Here is a 14,010-nt window from a genome sequence, read left to right as displayed (position 1 = left end):
CAAAAGAATGTCTCATTTCTGTGAAAGCACTGAGCTACTGCCAAGAGGTGAGACTGTGCTCTTGAAGAGAGCTGGCAAGAGGGCTGTGAGCATCAATAGCAGCCCTGAGCCAGCAATACTGATCTAACTGCAGGAAATAGTTGGCAGAGCATAGTTGTGTTTGCTACAGCTTCTTTGCCCTGACCCTGGAGAGTATTAGCTTGTTTAAAATAGCCACCTCATTAGTGTTAGGATGTCCTCTAAGGGGAGTAGATTCTGGTTGTGCTAATGTTAGAATAATTTTTGCGGGTGGAGCAGCAGGGGAGCTGTCTGGGGTTGGAGGGAAACATTATGCTAGCAGGTATATGTGAAAATACCTTTAATTTTCCTACTCTCCTGGTGCTTCCCCAGCACCTCCCCTGGCCTTGTCTGCATTCTGAAGAGGGCTTCCATTCCTGTTTTTTACTGCAAGGAAAAGGTCCAAGTGGAAGTGCTGTGCACTCTTACGGTGCATAGCAGCTTTAGATTATGGAATCCTGTGTTTTGTTTGAGACGGAGTCTCTGTTTTGCTGTAAGGCACGTGAATTGTTGGATGGACTAGTCTTTGATCCCACCATTCAATACTCCTGAAAGGTTCAAGAGAACCTAAGAACAAAACATTGCCTCATGATGCAACTGGCTGTAGCAGCAGCCAGAGTTGGCTACTGGCCAAGTCGCAAAAAATGTGCAGAATCTTGATTTTTCTGAGCAAAAAGAGCATCCCTGCTCCTCTTCTCGGTCTTTCTGGGGAATGCATAAGGAGTGACTGGGATAAGAAGCATCAAAACACCTCCCAAGATGATAAGTCTGCAGAAATTGTAAACTTTAAGACAGCAGTTACAATGTTTGATGACTCATTTAACAGAAAATGGGATGTTGAGGGGAACAGCTATGTAGAATAAACTTTTGACTTCAAGCAACTGAATAAATTTAAAAATGTCAATTTCTTTCATTTTTTTTCTTCTGTCTTGAAAGATATCTGTCTGCAAGGCTGGATTCATGAAGTCATATCCTTTGGAAGCAGCAGCGCTGTTCTGCTAATCCACCACGATGTAGTCTTGCTTCCTCTATATGTGTCTGTGTGTTGTGGTGTTCCCTCTCCACCATTAACCCTTCTTCCCTTTCGTTCTCCATGCCCCTCCTGGGCCCCCAAAAAAGACTGCACTTCTTGTCTCCTCTGGCAGTATATTTCATTTGTTTGCTTGCTTTCTTTCGACACATAATTTTCATGGGAATTACGAATGGTTTTTCTTGCTGGTTTGCTGATACTTGTCATAAAGGGACTTCTCTCTTTCTGCCCTTGCTCTGGCTGGCCCAGTACTCTTTCTTTATCTGGATTGCTGGAATTTAAAGTTCCTTTGGATGCTGTTCCCTGGGGTAATGAGTCAGGCCTGGAGTTTGGTAGGATTTCTGTCATGATGCAGGCTGTTTGGGGCCATTGCTTTTCATATCAGGATGTTATTCCAAGTTCTCAAACTGAGGTAGGGTTCAAATGCCAGTTGTTCATTCCTGGAAGGTGGCTCACATCTGAATCATATGGCCTTGGTTCAGAAAGAAAAAGGAGGGTAGGAAGGCACCATATCCTGCTTTTCCTGCAGAAAAATCTGGAATTGTGAGCACTGTGAGGCAGTTGTTACAGTCTCAAAACAGCCTTCCTTGCTATTGGGATGAGGTTATTGGTGCTCTCCTGTGCCCAGTAGGTGAAGGGATCCAGAGAGACCTGAAAGCTGAGCAGGAAGCAGTTGGACTTCTGGTTGTCTAAAGTGAATTTTGGTTAGATGTAGAACTTGACTTCTGTGGTCTGTGACACAGACACAGTGATAAGTCTGCAGCATGAATTGTAAAATGTTGCCAGGTCATCTTACCAAGATGGGCGTGAAAAGAAACATTAACAGTGAAGCTGGAATAAGTGAGCAGTTGTCTAAGCTTTTCTGGGCTGTTTGTGGGGAGGGAAAGTAAATGGATTCATTGGGAACAAATTTTCTTGTTCTTATGTCGAGCTAATTCTTGCATTAGCATCTGTCTTACGTCTCTGGCAAACTTGGCAGGTTATTGGTTTGATGTGTAGCCTACCTAAATGCTCTCTGCCCTTGTTAGGGTTAAACGGCAGGTGAATGGCTGGAAAGCTCAGGAGCGCGTAGACAGAAGTGGTTTCAGCCAGTTTGGCAAGAACTATTCCATGATAGAGAGTGAGAAGAACACAGGGTGAGGTATGGCTTTCTGTGTTCTGACCTGGCCCTGGTCTGGTCTTCACCTGCAGGAGCTGGCTGAGCTGTTAGGATAATGTCTGGTGCAATGCACCAGATACTTACCTGTGCCACTCAGTGTGGACTCGGCCTGAGACTTCCCAAGTTTCTTTTTGCTCCCACTGATAACTCTAGGTCTTCAGTGACTGGTAAGAATACATGTGGCTATTGTCCACAAACAGGCCCTGATATTGATTCATGTTCCCAGGTACTTTTTTTTTATTATTACTTTCCTTCTTTTCTTTTTAATGTGGAGCTGTTCTGGCTATCTAAGCGCTGTCTGTAGAAAACCAGTGTGCAATGGCAAGTCCTCCAAGCACCCTGCAGACAGCCCTTCTGGGGCAGTTGAATGTAAAATGTAAATCAGCATTTCAAAAGCTGCATTGCTCGTAACTCCACACTGTCTGTTCTAGTTGTAGATCAGTTAGCCTGTACTCTGACTGCTGAAATGCTCCCTCCTCCAGTACAGCATTGCGTTCATACAGCAGAACAAATAACGGAATATAGAAAAGGATTGTTGGTTTTTTTGCTTGCTTTAGTTAAACGTTCAGACCTTTCTGAAGATAAATGTTTAGTTTGTCTGTGCATATTGAGAACTTGATAGCAGAAAGATCTGTAATTTCCAGATGAAGTCACTTCAATGCTAAGATCCTGGCAGCTGGAATTATCTAGTTTGTCTGAGTGGAACAAATGTTCTAAGTGAGGGTGGCGGCATGGTGGTATTCACACCGAGTTGGTTATAGTTTTACATGTTGTATAGTTGATAGCTAGTTGCTTTCTTGAGTGCAGGAAGCTAAATCCAGGTCATTAGGACTGGAGCTGTTTAAGTGCCAACTTTTGGGTAGAGGATTTGTCAGTGGAGTCATATCTAGAGGGGGGCTATTGTCTGAATCCAGAGATGGGGAGCAGAAATCCTTAAAGCTGATGGCTGTGTTCTGTTCCAGCACAGTGTTTAAAAATTTGATTATTTGTATAAGCCAATCAATGATCTGCTGACTCTTCTTCAAATGGCTGTGTAAGTGATGAAAGTTAAGTGCACGCACTTGTGACTTTGAAAATTCTTGTACTTTTATTCAGGTGCTTCTATCAGCTACTGCTGGTTGGAGGTAAGAGCACTACCAAATATTTCATCCGATGCTATAGCAAAGATGGCGATGCTTTATCCACTGATTTGACCATGAACTTTTCATCGAGCTTTGTAATGTTAAGTGAAGGTTGGAGTAACTGAGAACGGTGTAGAATCCCGGTAGTGGAATTTTGTCCTGGTGCCCAAAGTTTTATTCCTAGGCTTGGGAATGCAAAGGGTAGTAATAGCCTTTGTAGTTTTACTTAAAAAAAAAAAAAAAAAAAAAAAAAAAAAAAAAAAGAATTTTAGTGCCAGTCTTTCAGAAATCAGCATTGTATGGCAATACCATTTGCAGCATGTTGCCTTATTAGTCAGATCTGTCTCCCTAGGATAGGAGTATGGTTAATAGGAAAGCCACTGAGGAGCTGGTAGGAGTGGCATTTTAATACTCCACCTATCCTAAAATCTGTAACAGAGATGAGTCTGTCTTGTCTTATTTACACCTGATATATGTGGGTCAATACACTTTGGAATCTGACACACTAATGAGTCAAAATAGCTTATTAATGCTGCAGTTGGTTTGTCTGTAAGTTAATGTGTCAGTATCTAATTGCCTTATAAGGCTCTTTATTTCATGGTGGGGCATGCCGAAATTACTGTCTGTTATCAAAGTGATAAAGACATTCCTATGCCTGTGTTATAACAGATGCTGTGAACTCTTAGTCTGTAAAAGGTTGAAAAGCTTTCGTTGTAGAACAGTAAAGGTTGAAAAAAACAGGGGATTCATGTGATTTACCTGCTTTGCCTCTTGCAGAGTAAAATCAGTGCAATTCAACATGAGGACTTTGGCCAAAGCCTAGAATTCTGTCTGCTGATGATACTTCCATCCTTTTTAACATAGCAGTAAAGAACTTCAGGGGAGTTCTTTACTTGTGCTGGAGTAGGAGATTCCCTTTTCTGTATACTGGTTGCAGGCAGGCAAGATGTGTTCCTATTATGGCACAGAAACGTGTTCTTCTAATGCCTTTACTGCCTGCCCAGCTGAATCTTTACCTTATGTTTTTGTCTGGCAGGAGGAGAAAAGCTCTCTTACCAACGCTTAAATTCAGGAAACCTTTCTGTATGTGATATTCCTCACGCAGCTCTTGCGGGAGGACTCCTGCATTTTGCTTTTATCATCTTTCATTGAAAGAAATGTTGTAAAAGGGAAAATTTCTTCTTGTTTTTCACAGAAATTAAAGTCTTGGAATGCTTCTAAGGGTTGTGCTGCTCTGCAAAATGGCCTATCATTTAAGGTTCAGTTTACTGCCAGGTGACACTACTTTTTTTTTTTTTTAATTTTGTCAGAACTTTTATTTGGAATGGGATTACATTGTTTGACTACTTGTTACTTTTAGTTTAGTGGTGAAGAAAATGTCCATTGTTTTCTGTATATTGTAGAAGAATCTAGTTGTTCTGTTGTCTGTTGCATCTTCTCAGAAAGAAACCTTGCCCAGCTCTTGGGTTCTGTAAGCATGTAGTACTGTGCTGAAAGTTTCCTCCTCTTGTCTATGTAGCTGTGCTGTTTTCTTCATGGTATTTCCCATAAATATCTCTGAGCATCCCTCAGGGATACCTAAGAAATACAGGGCATCTATGATTCTTGATATTGAGTTATTTTAGGCTGTTAAAAGGTTTGGTGTGGCTGCTGGAATGGTTACCATGGGGTTGTCTGCTCATCCTGTGGCACTGTAGGTCTGTTCTGTATGTGGATATATGTCAGAATTGCTCAGCAGATGGAAAGAATGTCAAGGTCAGTCTTGTATCTCATAATCTTATGCTTCCAAGTGTCTCAGTTTCTGTACTTTGCTGGTCATGTTCTCAGTTTCACAAAGGAGTCCAGACTCCTGGTGCCTGATTCTGTCATAACTGCTAGTTTGAGAGAGTAAGAATTATTTGTGTGTCTCTTCTCGCCTGCTAGTAAAATAACTTCTGTGGAAACTATGGTTGCTGCTTCTTCTATTAGCTAGCTAACTTAATAAACATAAAAATATAAAAATGTTATTTTCTTTATCAGAAGTGAGAGTTTAAAGGATACAATTAATAAATCAGAACTTCAAGACATGAAAATGTAAACCGAGAATGGTCTGTACAAATCTTTTGCACCCTTTTTTCAGATGTATTTTTCATTACCCTTGCTGTCTTTACAGTACAAAGACTCTTGGCCTTCTAAATGGGCCTCTTGGCCCAAAGCCAGGCTTCAGAAAAGCAGAATTAACACCATTTTGGAGTCCCTTGTCATTCCAGTAGCTATTTTAGCACTTAGAGCTGTCATTATTAGAGCCTACATGAAAATCATGAGAAAGGCACAAATGTTCTGTCATCTTCAAATACTTAATTCTTAAATATCCAACCCTTCATTGAGTGGTGTTTAACTTTCAATAAAATTGGGGAAAAAATAATAAAATAAAATAATAAATTGATCAAATAAAATAGATTAATAATAAAATAATAAAATATTTTCTATATAAATATTCTTCCAATATATTAATTCAAAGATGCACTTTCAAGCCAATTTAAAGGAGGTTTTATAAAGGAGACTACATATATTTTCCTGTATAAATCTTCCTTTAAATTTACTTAGAAGTTCATCTTTGAACATCTTATTCATCTTTTATTTTATTTGTGTGTATGTGTATTTTGTGTGTATGTGTATGTTGTGTGTATGTGCACGTGTATGCATGTACACATATTTTTTCCCTTTCTTCCTCTTCCTTACCCTCACTAGTTTCAAGTTTTTCGTATAAAAGCATCTTTGCTTCAGAATCAAAAATCTGTCATTTTACTTTCTGACTACAAGACATGATATAGCAGCCTACCACCTTCTATTTTAAATGTCATCTTTTCTGTATAGTCTGATGCTTTTGCGCATGAGTGTAAAAGAAGAGTTGATCATCAGCTCCTGTATGGAAATATATTCACACATCAGGAGCCAGTGTTGTAGCTGTATTTGACATTAAAAACCAGTAGATTTTGTAAAATCTCCTCTGCTCAGGCAGGATCATGGTTTCTCTTCCTTGGGAACACACACTTCCTTGTATATTAGTAGTTGGCTTCACAGTCCTGAAAGACAGACACATCCCACATTTGTGAATTAGCGGAAAAGAGATGGTTATTTCTTCTCAGTTCAAGGAGGAGAATTCAAGAAAGTATTAACAGTCCATAGCTGAGTGTCAGCTGTGTGGTGTTAATCACCTGTTTCTTAATGCAGCATAGCTTGCTTGAGCAGATTTTTTTTAGAAAGACAGCTGAAACACAAGGACTGTGTTTTATTTTTGGTGGGTTGAAAATAATTTTTTCGCGCAAGCTGGATACACTTTGCTAGATTTTGATTGTACTGCAAAGGTAGGAATGTGGTTGTTATTTATAACAGATTTTTATTGCTTGTATTGTCATCATTGGTTTTGCTGTAGATTTCTTCAGATTTGCTGTATCTGTAATGTATAAATGTTTTTCCAAGCAGTAAGGACATTGTCGTCCTGTAGATTTTTCACAGTATTTTTGAAATGATTTTGAGCAATTATTTTAATGTACTGTTTTTGCTGATAGATGAATTGATGAATGTTTTTAGGGTTATGGAAAGGGCTGCTGTAAATCTTTTCTACATTTGTAGGTTAAAAAGCCTCTTCACTTTCCCACAAGCCTCTCTCGCGCTCTCTCTCTCTCTCTCTCTCTCTCTCTCTCTCTTATTTTTTTTTTTTAATTAAACTTTGCAGTTTGCTGCAAGAAATAACTTTTCTGTCTACCAATCAGGATAATGGTTGCACATTCTACTACTTGGTTCCTTTGAGGGTATTGTATCCAGCTGATGGTTCCTATATGGGAGAACTGTTTCATTTCCTCAGGAAACTATTTGAAATTCTGCCTACTTAGAATGAGGAGGAGCTAATGAGCCAGCATTTTTACGTCTGCTACAGAGTTTACCTTACCACTTTGAACTTTTTTTTTCTAGACCAGACGGTACTCACTTGCAGACTGTTACCATCTACTGAGTGCAGAAAAAAACCCCCATAAACTGGCAGAGTAAAGTTTGCAAAGACATTGTGAAAATTGGTTTGCAGCCTACCTGTGAGTTAGATTGTCCCACACTGCGGGATGAATGCTGGAGGAACAAGTAACTCTCACCTTGCATCCTGTATGACAAGTGATGCGACTTGCTCATATCAGACTCCCCATAAAGTTTCAGTATGCTATACTCTTCAAGATTTGCAAGAGTTTTCTGTAGCCTAAATGGAAATTAGCTGGCATGCAAGTGAGAACTAAATTAATCAGTGGAGCTTGAAAACATTCTTTTGTATTGTTTCTGCACAGGGTTGACATGTGCGATAATTCACAGAATGGGAGGAACCTCCTGGAGGTGTCCTGCCTAGCCTCCCACTCAGAGGAGTCAGGTGCCCACAACACTAGATGGAGTAGCCCAGGTTTTGCCTAGCCAAAGCTTGTAAACCTCAAAGAATGAAGACCCCCTCCACCACCACCTCCCTGGCAACCTGTCCAGGGCAGACCACTCTCCAAGGCAAAAAGGTTCCCCCAGTGCCCCACCTGGATCCCCCAACCTGCATCTTGCCCCTGTTGCCTCTTGTTGCAATGCCTGGCATGGCTGGGAAGGATTGGGTTCTGACTGCCCTTCAGGTAGCGTGGGATGGTGTTAGATGTCCCTAGCCTCTTCCTCATCAGACTAACCAGCCATGCACCTCAGGCCACTGTCCAGCTGGTGATGGCCACTTTCTAGTTTTTTCAGCTGTGTGGAGGGGGGTATGTGCAAACTGGACACAGTAGTCCAGCGGGTGCATCCTTCTTGGGGATAAGGAGAGGGCATGATGACTTCTCCCTCTATTTGCTGGCTGTGTTCTTCCAAACACAGCTTGGTTTGCATTACTCTTGATGGCAGTGCACTGTTCCCTTTTGCTGAGCCTGAACATGTCCATTTTTTGACAAAGTCATTGTTAATTTAAATATGTATGTGCTCCTTAATACTGAAATAATGTGAGCTAAGGTTTAGGTACCACTGTTTTTGTTTCATATGCTTAGTTTAGCCCCAGCTCATTTTCTGTTGTTATTTTGGCTTCTCTAGGGCAAACTGTTTATATAGTTGTGTCAGCATATACAATTATTGTGGGATTTATTTTTTATTCGCTTGGTATCTTTGTGTTGCACTTCCAAATTATCTCTTCTTGAAGACTTGACTTCATACATAAAAATCAGTGTTCTCAGAATTTACATGCAATTGCTTATGAGTGTGCTTTACACAGACTGACAAGTATAGTGTGCTCCCTGTAATCTGGCTGTATGCAAGCTGGGGTATGTTGGTGGAGGCAGGAGAATGTGCTGCAGTTGTTTGTTACATAGAGCAAACTGTTGCTTCCAGATAGCTAATGAATGCAGGGATGGGTTTTAGAAGTCTTGTAGCAGCTTATCATCTGTAGTGTAATTACGTGGATATTATGGAGTACCTGGAAGTTAAACACTCTAAAATTACTAGCTGCAATGAGAAGGCATGGTCAGTAGTGACACTAATGGAATTTTCTTTTTTGCCAATAGAATTTCAGAGGCAGGAGAATGTGAAGTCCCATCGAAAAAGCATGCAGCTCTATGACACACCCTATGAACCAGAAGGCAGTGGTGTGGAATCGGATTCCGAAAGTGTGGTGAGTCAGCATTTACGAGAAAGCAAGTTGCCACAGGATGATGACAGGCCTGCGGATGAGTATGATCAGCCGTGGGAATGGAACAAAGTCACCATCCCAGCCCTGGCAGGTAGGATTCCTAGATCCCAACTAGAAAATTCTCTCTCATGCCTATAACATATGTACTGGTCTTTAGGAGAATTCGAGCATTGCTGCTTTTGGGGGGAGGAAAAAAGAAAAGAAAGCTCTGAAAAGCAAATATGGGTAGTCTCAAATCTTTACCTGCTACAGAAGTATAGAACACTCCTTTTTTTTGGTTTGGTGCTTCAGCTGAATTCCTGTAGACTCGCTCAGCACTTGGTTCATGTTAGTACTTCCTGTTTTATTAGACCTGCTGTAGCTGGTGTTGATTGCTGTGTGGCTGCATGATGAAAGAGATGTTTGACAGTGTCCTTAAAGTGGTGAGCCGCTTCCTAAAGGACTGGATTAAAAAGTAGCTGTGTAGCATGCGTGCAGTAACATGCCTCTACTTGGTGTTGTTTCTTGGTGTTTGTCATGAGTGTTGTCTAGATGTGTAGAGCTGGTTTTCAGATGAATGCTTTTAAACTGCTGAAGGTCTCAGAACTTGTCAAAGAAATCTCACACCAAACTGTTTGCGGTTTCTGTGAATGCCTGTACTTCGTGGTGATGTTGGTTGTGCTCTGCTCCTTCTTTCTCCCTGCTGTTACATTGCAGAAAATGGCTCATTGGACTTCACTCAGCAGTGATGTGATTCTGGAGGCTGAGGATTTTTTCCTTGGTAGAACCTCTGTGTCCCTAGCGAAGCCCAGATGAGTCTGGTACTCTGGCCCTGTTTCAGGAAGCTCTTGTAGGATGTTGCTCTACCATCTACCTCTCAATGACATGTTCTGGTTAAAAGCTGTGTCTGAAAACAGAGTTGTTCCTTTTCGGATGTCAGAAAGCTTGGGTAATATAGGCCAGAAGAGAGCTGTGTGCGGTTAGGATTCTGGGAGTGAGGAGGTAAGGAAAGAGATGTGGCTCTAGGTGGAGGCATGAAAGAGTCCTGGGGGCAACGTTTAGGAATAGCCAGTGTGAATTTACCCTGTGGTAAATCCTGCTTGTTAAATATTATTGCTTTCGGTGTTGAAATTACTAGACCTGTTGATGCAGTTGGTGCATCTCTATTGACTTCAGCCCTCAACACGTGCTGCTGCAACACCCTTGTTACGCAGTTTGGAATGTTACAGTTTAGATGAGGGAAAATCTGGCAGCTTCATCGGGCTGGGGCGGTGCCTAGTGATTCACAGTCTTCCAGGAGGCTGGTTACAGGTGTGATTCCTCAGGGGTCTGTCCTGGGATTCTTCCTGTTTAACCTCTCTATCAGTGACCTGAAGAAGGAGAGGTAGCATATCTCATCAGGTTTGCAATGATATCAAACTGGAGGTGCAGGACTGGCTTTCAGAGGGACTGGGTGTGGCTAGAGAAATAGACTGACAGCAACCTCATGAAATCCAACCAGGACAAATGCAAAGACCTGCCTCTGGAACAGGCTAACATGGAGTACATGAAGTGAAAATGGTTTCTCCATGTGTCTTTTGGCTCTGGGCTGAAGCAGGAGTCAGCTGTGGCTGTGACAACACACAGCAAGCAATACAAAGTTTTTGCGTGGCCATTCAACCTGAGCATAGGAGAAGCACATCAGACTAACAGAGAGTTCCTAGTAGCTCATTGTGCAATAGCTTTCACTGTGCAGAAGAGATTTCAGGTTATCTGCATTGCGTCTTGACTGTTGTACAGTGGTATTTCAGCATCTCCATGGTCTTGAGGAAATGTTTTGTTTCAGGCAGTGAGCAGACCCATAAAAGCTAGGAGGAAAATGGTGATGCAGAGCCTTGCTGCAGTGTTAATACTTAGCACAAAACACGTGTTTTATTTGTCTTCTGGTATATAACTGAAGTGTGAAACTGAGAGCAAGCTCACATAGAAAACACTGGTTAAGAGACTACAAATTTTTGATTCTTAGTATATCCTTGAGTAACACAAAAATAGCCAAGTGAAATATTACCCAGCTTCATAAAGGAAACTTGCTGCTTGATTGAGTATAGTCCCACGAAATGGTAGCCTGAAGAATATATATATATATATTTTTAGACAGTTTCAGGAGTTCATGGCAAGAGGAATTTATGTACTTGAGAGGTGTTTAAGTTCCTTGCCAGTTAGGTGCATCTCTGGAGTCAAGCTGTATTAATTTTGCAAAATAAGAATACTTGTCAGTGTACAACAGTGGATGTTAGTGCTACATGTGGCTTTCTTTTTAAGAACATATTGGTGAAATGACATTCTGACGTTAAGACAAAACTTTAACACTGTGAGTTGGCTTACTTTCCAGTCTCCTTCCATGACTTTTAATTCAAATGCACTTGGTCCAAATAAAGACTGAATAGTATGGACTTAATTACTTTCAGTTTAAATCAGTTTGCAAAGCTCTTTGCTGGAATGCTAAGAAAAAGTCATGCTACTTCTTTCTCATGTGTAGACTGCTGAGTAGTTTCAGACATATAGTGTAGTCCGAACTAGTAGGTATTTGGGGTGGGGATATTTAGGTTCCTACATAGCAATGCAAGTGCACTCAGCTTTGCCTACAAGGATAATCCATTAAAAGACTGTGCAAGTGAGGGTTACTCATTCAAATTCCCATGACATCATAAAAGATTAGCAACATCTAGCTTTTGATGAGTGCCAGAAGCAGACAGCAGATCCTGAGGGTCTCGTTTCACAGAGCAGCTCATCAAGTGGAGTGATGAAATATCTTGATAAGAAAGGAAGATGCTAAGGGATTATTTGTCTTTACAGGTCACCTTCAGCTCCCCTTGGTTTAAATCAGCAACTTCAGGATTTGTTCCTGTTAGAATATTAAATGTACATTCGAGTCTTAGAGTAATGAATGGTAGAAAATTGACCCTGGAAGTGTTACTGGGGGATAACATGACATACTACTAGGATGCTTTCACTGTTCGTTACCCTTTCTGAGCCAGTTCAGATGTACTTGAGAGAAACTGCACAGAGACTGGTATCTGTAAGAAACTCATTCCCAGTACTGTACTACCTACTATTGTACTAGGGTGTGCGTGTTGGTGTCTTAGGAATCCTGGATGTAATTTGGAAAGGATGCACAGTCTCAGCACTGGGGGAGAGGAATATTCTCACCTCTCACTTCTCAGGGAGTGGTGGTGAAGGTGTGTACTTGTGTTGTCTCGCTGTATCTGTTACCTACTTTTTAACCTGTTTAATGCAGAGTGTTGTATTGTCCTTTTTAAAAGACTATTCAGTAAGTCATATGGTCTGTGGATATTTTTCTGTGGTGATGCTGCCTCTTTCAATAACATAAAGTCTAAGTGAAGAAATACCATGCTCATGTGTTTCATAAACCTGTATTTGACAGTGAAAAATTAACCCCCACTTTTCTGGTTGTTTTGTGAGAGTTTTTTTTGTGTATGTGTATGATTGCTTATGTCCCTGGGTCAACCTTATGAACATTGACGCAACAATAGCTTTCTTCCAGTTATTTGTAACTTCTGTCTTGCAAAACATGTGGGAATGAGCATAGCAAAGTGATGAAGATTTTTTTTTTTTTTTTTGAGCTGCATGGGGAGGTTATTCTGACCTGTTGAACTGAAAACATGTGAAGTTTTAACATCTTCCTGCGTCATCATTAACATAGAATGTGTGTTCTGCTTTTCAACAACTTCAAGAACAAAACAGGAAAAAAAGCTTCTGTATACTTCACTGGGCAGCTCTGTCACTTCCATCTAGTAGCAGACCACTCTTGTTGTGAGGATGTCTTTATTCAAAATTACATTAAAACCTTTTGAAAACCCTGTATGTACTTATCTGAAATGAACTCCATTCTGTTTGCTTGCACTGCAGTCAAATTGCAATTGTGAGCAAAGATAACAAATTTGAGTTCTCCAGCACTTTGTGGAGGAGCTGATCTGACATATTGTTCCATGATGTTTGGATGTCTTGTACTTTAAAAGATGCAGTTGTTCTCTCCACCATTTGAAAAAATCAAACATTTGCTCCCAGGATTGCTCTGTAAATGGGCAGGACCACTATTCTCCTTCATATAAGGATTTGGCTCTATGAGCATTCTAGTTTGTTGGTTTGTGAACAGAATGGGCTATTCTTTGGGACTGCTTATATCATAAATGTGATTTACTGATTGTAATCTCCTTATTCACTGATTGTAATGAGTGAGGCATCTGTTTTGGAAGTAGAACAGCTTAGGAATAAGTGCTTTCTGTCTGCGCAAATAGATGTTTGCCCAAATAGATGTTTTTTGGTGAACCTTGAAGCATTGTGCTCCCTTTACACTTGTTAGACCATGTGTGGAATATGGCATCCAGTTGTGGGTGCCCCAGTGCAAGACAGACATTTATAAAACAGGACAAGTTCAGCCTTGGGCCACCAAGGTGGTAAGGGGGCTTGAGGACATGCATGCTGAGGGAAGTGGGTTTGTTTAGTCTGGAGGAGAGAAGGCCTTGGCAGGATTTAATAGCAGCTTTCCGATACCTATGAGGAGGTCTTCAAGAAGACAGAGTCAGTTTCTTCACAGATGCAGGTGCCTAGTGGGTGATGAGAGGCAACAGGCATAAGTTGAATAAGGTTCTGAATGGATATGGGGGAAAGGAAATCCCCATAAGAACAGTGAAACATTAGAACAGGTTTCACAGAGAGGTTTTGCAGTCTCTGTTCTTGGATGTTTTTGTTCTGTGTGAAGGGATGACTGTTTAAAGCCCTGAGCAACCTGGTTTGTTCTCATAGCTGACTGACTTGAGCAGGAGGTTGGACTAGAGCCCTCCCAAGGTCTCTTTCCACCTGAATTATTCTGTGACTTTTGCAATGCCATGTGTCATGATACTGCGGCAGTACAGAAATGGGAATGACCATTCTCCTCAGAGCTCTACAGCGTTACTGTTCTGCAGACAGCCTGCTGTGAAAATAGACTTTCTCT

The 14,010-nt window shown here is 41.0% G+C and overlaps 1 protein-coding gene across 3 annotated transcripts in view; it reads left to right on the top strand.

Annotated features, from left to right (window-relative positions):
* SHB (SH2 domain containing adaptor protein B) overlaps positions 1-14,010 on the top strand; it is a 119,070-nt gene that overhangs the window by 44,208 nt on the left and 60,852 nt on the right. For all 3 annotated transcript variants that reach the window (XR_010385956.1, XM_064501379.1, XM_064501378.1), the window contains exon 3: positions 8,911-9,126. Coding sequence is in view for 2 of the 3 variants with exons in the window: in XM_064501379.1 (XP_064357449.1) it covers positions 8,911-9,126 (216 nt within the window). In the remaining variant the exon portion in view is untranslated. The remainder of the gene's footprint in view (positions 1-8,910; positions 9,127-14,010) is intronic.

This window comes from Dromaius novaehollandiae, chromosome Z (assembly GCF_036370855.1).
Source record: "Dromaius novaehollandiae isolate bDroNov1 chromosome Z, bDroNov1.hap1, whole genome shotgun sequence".
In the NCBI taxonomy this organism is placed as follows: Eukaryota; Metazoa; Chordata; class Aves; order Casuariiformes; family Dromaiidae; genus Dromaius; species Dromaius novaehollandiae.
Note: the sequence above shows the minus strand (reverse complement) of the source record. Positions and strands in the feature narration are given on the sequence as shown.